Here is a 9,268-nt window from a genome sequence, read left to right on the forward strand (position 1 = left end):
GTAGAACTATCCCTGTGGGTTTCCAAGATTATAGCTCTATGGGAGTAGAAAGCCTCGTCTTTCTCCTGTGAGCAGCTGGTGTTTTGAACCGCAGGCCTTGCAGTTGGCAGCTCAATGTGTAACAACTATGCCAACAGGGCTCCTTGATTCTTTGAACAACGGACCCCATGTTTTCATTTTTCACATGGTCCTGAGAATTCTGTATCCGGCTCTGATGGGAGGCAAGACATAAACCTAGTCCAGGTAGACCAAAGTACAGCGAGAAGGTGAGGGCCTTAAGAGGCCTTGTGACTTGCTTAAGTTCCCCTATCAGACAAGAAATGAATCATGGATTCCTGTAACTCTGAAACCTGCCCTCTCTTAGACCTGGACCTTTCTCCAGGTAAGGACAGAAGATGGGCTCTCTACACTGGAGTGGTCACAGGGGCTTCCTGCTGAAGATGGGTCTTAAGCTGGGCTGTATGGGACATGGACCTGTGAGAAGGAACGATGCGACCACTCTGCCTGGGGTGACAGCAGAAGCCAAGGGGTCTGAACTGGGGGAATCAGTGGCCTTAAGGAGACTCCTTTCCAGAAGCCTGGATCGTCGCAGGCTTATCTTTATGTTCATGTGTTTAGTCACAATTAGCAGGGGGAAAAATGAGTTGAAATGATCTCACCAAGTACCTACAGGTTTCTATGCACTGAGCTCCAGATTTGTATGGATCAAATCCTTCACTGACAGCCTCTTGAAAGGTCCCTCTCTCTCCGCCGGTCAGAGGATCGTTTCTTTCGCACACACCCATGTTACAAATCTCCTGAGCTCTGCCCAGTAAATTAATATTTTAGTTGGTGGTCATGGGTGTTTCCTCTAAAAAGGCAAACATTAATTATTACTGTGTTTTTGTAACGGACACACCTTTATATCTGATCTCTTCTCTCTAGAGAGGCACGTCTAAGAAGAAGGTCTATAAACATGTATGTGTATCTCGTTTAATCACAATTAGCCAGAGAAGGTATAAATAAACGTAGGTCAGACATACCAAAAGGAAAGTAAGAAAACCAGGAAGATTCGAGAGACGTTCTGAGAAATTGTCCGCTCCTCAATTTGAGGAATGCATCCCAACTGAGTAGAATCCTATTTTGTGGATCAGGGTTTCCGTTGAGAGCATCATTTACCGAGCCCTGATGATGTGGCAGGAACTATGTTAGACGTGAGGGGTACGCCTTCCATCGCAAGAAACCCACCACCGGGAAGATGGCCCCAGGAGGCCACCACACATCACTGATAGGTACATGGCATCTGATGACTTGCTAACCAGCAAAGGGGAGTGACTTTTCTCTAAGATGCTTCCTCGTCAGGCAGATCTGTACAGGCAAAGATGCTCAACATCATGCTCATTACGGAGCATGATCTGTACAGGCAGATCTGTACAGGCAAAGATGCTCAACATCATGCTCATTACGGAAATGCATGCTCCCACACAACGTGATACCACGATACACCCAATTAGAATGGCGACAAGAACAAACAAACAAACAAACAGAAGAATACCGAGAATTTCAAGTGTTAGCAAGGATGAAAAATAACTGGGCCAATGATACCTTGCTCGTGGCAATGGAAGGTGAGGCAGCTGGTTGGAAAGCAGTTTGGCAGTGTCCAATACCATACAGCAAGTGCACTTACCATATGGCCCAGCAAGTCCACTCACAGGCACGTGCACCTGCCTCTTGGTCTATGGACAGGTTGACATGCGCACATCAAACCCTACTAACAAATATTAAAGTGGTTTTATTTGTAATAATCAAAAACTGAAAATAACCCAAGTGCCTTTTAACTAGTGCCTCTACAGATAGTGTGTCACTCCAGCAATTCTCTTCTTCCCCGTGCTTTGTCCAACTGTCACGGGCATATGGGACAATCAAGGACACCAGGGCTTGGATCAGGCTCACTTTAGTCCTCCAAGCGACATCTTTCTTGGTTTTCACATGTAAAGAGGTCTTTTGCAGCAGATTCTCCTAACACAATAAAATTGATTTCTTGACTGCTGCTATCGGATGATTGATGTCAATGTGGGTGTCAGATGGATCTTGGCTGAAAGCAGAGAAGATCAGAGAGGTGTTTGTCTGTGCTTTATGAACTCTACTGTATGGATCATAACACGTTATGGAAAAGATTGTGACTAGCGGGAATTCAAGCACACCTAATTGTGCTCCTGCAGAACCTGTCCACAGACAAAGAGGCAGCTGTTCACCTAGAACAAGAGGATACCCCATGGTTTAAAATCAGGAAGAGCATGCAGTGGGGTGGGGTGGCAGTTAGATTGTATGTCAACTTGACCCTGTGTGAACGGGTACGGGTGGAGTCCAACCTGTCAATCGGGTCAGAGCCTGGTGATGCCTTCCTGGGGGGTGTGGTCTTTTTAGAGGAGAGATAAGGGCAACTTCTCCTTCCTCTCTGGCACTTCACCTTCCTCCTCACCGAGGTGGGGATGTCCTTGGTACTCTATGTCTGCCTTTAGGGGTGGCCCCACGGGGACTGCTGACCTGGAGAGCTGTTGGCACCCCGCCATGGTTCCTCAGATTTGGGATCCTTGTGATTCTGCACCCACCCCTCGCTTCCTCCTTCACTGTTCTGCATCAACAGCCTGTAGTGACAGGAGTCTGACGAGAGCCCTGGCTGGCATTTGACCCATGGACTTGAGTTGGAATGGGCCAGTGTCCTTCTTGATTTAAAGTTCCTTCTTAGACATAGGTGAGTGCCACTGGTTTTGCGTCTCGAGGCAACCCAGCCTAACATAGGTTGTATCTGTTCCCTAGACGTGTTCATTCTCTATCCTGAGAAAGTAGGAATCCAAGAAACTAGACTGCACGGAGCAGGAGGCAACATCAGAACTGAAGTAAGAGTTAATTAACAACATGTGCTTTGCAGACGACACACACAACATTGCTTACTGAAAGTGAAGAGGACTTGCAGCCCTTCCTGAGGACAATCAAAGAGTACGTGGATGACATGTCAACCCACAGAAACCAAAAATCCTCCCAAAGGCATCAACAAACACCATCGTGATAAATGGAGGAATAACTAAAGCTGCTAAGAACTTTGCTCTACTTGGATCTACAATCAATGCTCCTGACAGCAGCGGCCAAGAAGTCCAACCACACACTGCAATGGGCAAACCGATTGCAAACAGCCTCTTTAAAATGTTAGAAAACAGAGATGCCATTTGAAGGATCAAGGTGTGTCTGACCTAGACCGGGGTCATTTGGATGAGCTTATGTGCATGTGAAAGGTGGACAGTGATGGGCTAAGAATGACTGACGTGTTTTAAAAATGGTGTTGGAGAAGACTATTAAACATTCCATGGAGTTCCAGAAAGACTGAATTCATCTGTCTGGGAAGAAGTACAGCCAAAATGCTCCTTATAAATGAGGATGGGGAGACCTTGACGCACGTCATTTGGGCATGTCATCAGGAGGGGCCGGTTCCTGATGAAGGACATCACACTTGGTAAGGTAGAGACAATGGAAAAGAGGACGACCCTCAACAAGATTGATTATACAATACTGCAAAGTGGGCTCAAACAGAGGACGGCAGAGGACCGGGTGCTGGTTTATTTTGCTGTACACAGGTTTTCGGAATTGGAACCACCACTTTGGCAGCATTTAAAAGCATTAACAACATAACTGTGCACATCAAAATCTCAAAGGAACCACTCAATAATTTCTTTTTCACCTCTAGATCTTCCATGAAAGAAAGGGCCCAAAAGAAGAATAGAACATGGTTAGAAAAAGGCAGAAATAAACAGGAAAAGAATGTAAAATTCCCCAACCAACCCACTGTCATTGAGTGGATTCCAGAGGATTTCCAAGCAAAAACTCATGAAAATTATAAGTAAAACAAACAAAAATATAATCAGAGAATATTATTGAACATACCACTAGCAGAATTTTCAGGCAGATAAACAATGTAAAAGATTTGCAAAACAAAAACTGGCAAGTTTCATGTAATAGAAATAGCCACTCGTAAAGTGTAAGCATCCGATAGAAGCGCTGGTGGAGCGGTGGGGACGCCTTGGGCTGTCATCCGCAAGGCCAGCAGCGGCTGCTCCTCAAAGAAAGATGGGCTTTCTGGTCCTTCTAGTCTCAAACAGGTACAGTCACAGGAGTCCACAGGGGGCAGCTCGACCCTGTCCAACAGGGTCCCAGTGAGTCAGCATCGACTGGATGGCAGTGAGTTTGGTGTTTGTTTGTTTGTTTGTTTATCAGGTTCAGTTAACGTCCACATTTTAACTAACTGAGTATCCTCTTAAGGTCTCAAATGAAATGAGAAACTAGCAGTTCGTATTGTCATTTGGATAGACAAACAGCACAATATAGTAGAGAGAAACAAGGAGTCCTGATGGCATCGTGGTTGTGTATTGAGCTGCTGACCTCAAGGTCAGCAGTTCAAAACCACCATCTGCTCCTCTGGAGAAAGACATGACTTCGACTTGGGTAAACAGTCTCAGAAACTCAACAGGACAGCTCTCCTCTGTTCTACAAGGTCACCATGCATCAGAATGGACATGACGGCGGTGAGAAAATGGGGAGAAAACACAGCAAACCGATGTACATGCGGAGGGTCCATAGTATAAATCGGTAGGAAAATAATGAACGGTTGAGTACTAGTATAAATAGCTAAGACGCTGAGCTGCTAACTGAAAGATTGGAGGTTGGGGGTTGGAGGTTAGAGGTTGGCATTTACTCAGAGGTCATCTATTTCCCCAAATTCAGCCATTGAAATCCCAGTGGAGTGCAATTCTACTCTGACTGACGTGAGGGTCTTCATGCGTTGGGACCGACCAAGGCAATGAGTTCTGGTTTACTTCATAACAGTGGTTAGGACAATTGGATCCCTAAATGGGGAAAAAGAAATGTATCAAAATAAACTACTAAATATAAAAATAAAGGATAATGAAAGTAAATGTCAAACGCAAGAATCAGAGGAACTTAAATGTAAGCTTTTAAGAAAATGTGGGGAAATACATTAAAGACTTGAAAAAGTTTCTTAAGCAAAAATGAAGGAATATTTCTTTGAATAAATTGAGATTTTAAATTCCATACAGTAAAAGACACCGCAAACAAGGCTTAAGAGTGAGCAGTAGAATTAGAGGTTCTTCTGCATAGAGCTTCTCAGGAAACCCACACACAGAATCCACAGAAATAAACAATCGGCAAAGGATTGGAACCAGCAAATTATGGAGGAAGAAGCCAGATGGTAGAAATTACGAGGAAACACTGTATTTCACAGGTCATCAGGGAAATCAAATTAGATTACAAATACATATTATTTTATGATGATCACATTGACAAAAATTAAAAATTTGACAATATCAAGTGTTGGTAAAATGTGTGTAACCAGAAGACTTTATACCACCAGCACACATGCGAGTGGCTTCCACTCTTTTGGAAACTGTAGTTGACATTGTTTAAAGGTTACCCAAGGTCTACCTATGTGATGGACTTGCTTTAACATGGCTAAAAACAACCGTCCGTATTCAGTAAAAGAAAGGTCCATGACTGGTGTGGTGGCTACCTGAATGTCATTCCCTCCACTCACTGAAGTATCACTCTAAAAGGTTCAGTATTTTACCAACTAAAGTGGGCCAAGAGGCAACAGGCCTAGAATGCACTAGGGCAGTGGTTCTCAAGCGTCCTCATGCCACGACCCTTTAATACAGTTCCTCATGTGGTGGTGACCCCCCAACCCTAAAATTATTTTCCTTGCTACTTCATCATTGTCATTTTGCTACTGTGATGAATTGTCATGTGAATAGCTCATCTGCGGGCTGTATTTTCATTGTTACAAATTGAAGCATAGTGATGAATCACAAAACAATATGTAATTATATATTGTGAAATATTTATGCGTTTTTCGATGGTCTTAGGTGACCCCTGTGAAAGGGTCGTTGACCCTCAAAGGGGTCACGACTCACAGGTGGAGAACAGCTGCCCTAGAGAGAACAGTGGACCAGGAGTCGGAAGGGCTTGTCCTTGCCACTAGGTGTCCAAACTTCTACAAGCTCTGCAACGTGCTTGGGTGTCACTTGCCCCAGGAGTGGTTTGGACAGAATTTGAAGTAGTTCTTTCCATCAGAACCACCCATGGGCATTTTGAAGCCCAGATGTCTTCAGATAAGTGCCTCACGGAGAGAACTTATCTGCACTGTCGACTGATCCCAGAGACACGATTAAACGTGTTTTGTTTGAAATAACCCCCCACACACATGCATGAACTAGAACTCTAGTTGCGATACTTTTCTACGTATCCTCATTTGTTTGCTTATTGTGGGGATTCGCGGCTTTTACACCTTTGCATTTTACAGGTGTTGTGTTTATTTTTGTTTTGCTCCTGCCCCCCCTTCTGAATTCATGATACCATCCTAATTTTAGCTAGCCGGTTCTAATTGTAGCATTGTAAAAATTGCTTGAAGTAAGCTTTACTTTCTTTTTTTTAATGTTAAAATTTCTCATTGGGCCTCGAAATATCTGTAGCTATGTAACTATCAGTTTTTATGTAGTTTAGGGTAAGACCCCAATTTTCTTTTTCATGTTAACTCTGGTAATTGTGCAGGGTATTCTATGAACATAGTTCCTCATCCACCTCTGGAATTTGGTGCCATCTGTAAAGCAGAGAAGGATCCCTGGTGGCATAGTGGGGATGCAGTGGGTTACTAACTGTAAGGCGGGCACCTCAAAACACTCAGCTGCTCCTCGGGAGAAAGATGGGGCTTTCTACTCCTATAAAGATGCACAGTCTCTGTCCACGGGATCGAACAACAGAATTGTATGCAAATGGATATATTGGATTGTGTAAGAGATGGCAAAAAAAAAACCCACCAAAAAAACCCTCAACAACCTACTAGGTTCCTGGTGGGTAGTGTGGGGGAGGGAGGGGATAAAGGGGAGCGGATATCAAGAAATTCAAGAAGATAGAAAATGTTTTGAAACGGGTTGTGGTAGCAATGGTACAAGCTGCTTGATGTGATTGACCTATGGAATGTTATGATAGCTCCCAATCAAATGATTTTTTTAAAATGTGTAGTCTCTGAAACTCACGACACAGCAGTTTTACCCTGTCCTATAGGGCTGCTGCGAGTCTGTTTTGGATAAAGTAAAAGGCAAAGACTTAAGGGTGTTTATTCTTCAAGCAGGACCCGAGACACCATCTTCACTTCTAGCTCATGCCCGTTCTCTGGGTGGAAGAATTCAAGAGGACAAACACGTCAGATGTGGATACAACCCAGGTCTTCAGGGAGAAATTTCCCATTGAGAGGAGAGATCTGGATTACAAACATAGCCATCTATAAAACGCATCTGGAGAATGAAGACCTCGACATACTTTGAAAGGGTGGAATTTGCGATCTCAAGCGACACAGAACAGATAAGCAGGGTGTATTGACGGAGTGACCAAGTGGTGGATTTTCATGACTGACTCATCTACTTCATTGATAGCAGGTTCTGTGGTTGGGTGTCAATCCTGATTAAGGAGTTTGCTGGGTGGGTCAGCGATACGGACGTGGCCTTTTCCAAACTGGTGCCCCAGACCAGGTTGCCACACCTTCACGCCGCTATAAAGGGCTGACGCTGCACTGAGCGCCCTCACTTGGTCCGGCTTGTTCGTCCTCCCTGCGGGCAAAATGGAAACCCTTGTGAGTACTTGTTTACACTTCTTTATGCTCTGGTGGTGACTGCTTGCAGGGAATGTATGCCTTGAATTTCAGGGATCAGAGACAAACACTATGAGGGCTTCCATGGGTAAACTAAAAACCAAAAAGTCTGTGACTGAGTGAATGATGTCTTTGGTAGGCCTAGGGTTAAAAATTAAGTTGAAGATTTACTTGTCCAATGCCTATTTTTGGAGGTGCTTACTAAAAAAAGCAACAAAAATAATGGGAAATAACCAATAACCAAGAAGTAAAACAAAACACACCTGAAAAAGCCAAACCAAACTCATGGTTACTGAGTGGATGCTGACTCTTAGTGACATTATAGGACAGGGTAAAACTGTCCCTGTGAGTTTCTGAGCCTGTAACTGTTTGCAGGAATGGAGAGCCCATTCTTTCTTGTGGAGGGCTGCTGGTGGTTTCAAACTGCCGACCCTGTGGATGGCAACCCAATATATAACCACTATGCCACTCGGGCTCCTAATTGGAAATGACTAGGGGATTTTAATGGCAATCCATGATGCGGAACTTGGGCCTTTCAGCAGAACTTCATTGACTGTACAAAAGATAAGTGGTAACTAGAAAATAATAATACCGATAATGATAGTCATCCTAATAGTAGCTGTCATTTCCCAAGGGCATTTTAGGCATTTCATATGCATGACATCATCTAGTTGCTGAAACAACATGTTCAGCTGCCTAGCATGGCTCCTCATTTCACATCTGAGGAGTCTGAGGTACAAAGGAACATGATTTCCAAGCCAGTAAATGTGAAATGCTGGTCTGAAATGCACCCATCCTTGGGCCTACCTAGAGGCCAACTCTGGCAGCATTGAAGCAACCAGAGGATTTTCAGTGACCACCTCTCTGACCTTAAATCTTCCTGAAGGGCAATCTTCCTGCCGGCACCATTCCATGTCTCCAATTGCTTTACCTGAGCCCAGCCTCCCAGAGCCCCACACTGCAGTGTCTTGCAGATGGGAGAAGATGCCCTGAAATACAGGTCTTTCTCTGCTAGCGGATCCACTCCCCGTTATCAGGATAGAAATGTGAGGGGTGGGATGGAAAGGGAAGGAGAACGGGCCCACTGAGAGTTTTCTCTTGCATCTGACATTTTCCATGATAGTGCAGTAGTCTACAATGTGTAGGAGAGAGAGGCCCAAGCAGAAGTCAGCATGCTGGATTTGTCTCAGCTAATGACCTCAGAACAACCTCAGCGTCACAGCTCACAGGCCGTACCCCAACAATTACCCAACGATATCACACTAGCCTGGGTCGTAGGAGTGCATGGACGTCCACCTTGACCTTCGCTTCACAAGAGAATAATGCCTCCCAAGAATGCCATCCTAGTTTCCCTCAGAAACCCAAGGCGTCTCACACTTGAACATTCATTTTACCTTTGCAGAAAAGTCAGGAGTAAAGAAATTTTACAAGGAGACCGCTTGGCTCTAATAATCCCAACGCGGGGTGAATCCTTCTGAGGTGCCCCTATGGTGAAATGAGTGCCTCCCCAAATGGCCACAGGCATACGAACACGTGACCCTTACAATGCTGGGAAGGATTGGGATTTAGGTGGAGAAT

At 44.6% G+C, this 9,268-nt stretch overlaps 1 protein-coding gene across 1 annotated transcript in view; it reads left to right on the forward strand.

Annotated features, from left to right (window-relative positions):
• Positions 1-4,547: 4,547 nt before the first annotated feature.
• GKN2 (gastrokine 2) overlaps positions 4,548-9,268 on the forward strand; it is a 10,634-nt gene continuing 5,913 nt past the window's right edge. The window contains exon 1 of the mRNA XM_013006542.1: positions 4,548-4,556. Within this exon, the coding sequence (XP_012861996.1) occupies positions 4,548-4,556 (9 nt within the window). The remainder of the gene's footprint in view (positions 4,557-9,268) is intronic.

The sequence above is a fragment of the Echinops telfairi genome, unplaced genomic scaffold (genome assembly GCF_000313985.2).
Source record: "Echinops telfairi isolate 266 unplaced genomic scaffold, ASM31398v2 ScPeMD7_2573;HRSCAF=3158, whole genome shotgun sequence".
Lineage (NCBI taxonomy): Eukaryota > Metazoa > Chordata > Mammalia > Afrosoricida > Tenrecidae > Echinops > Echinops telfairi.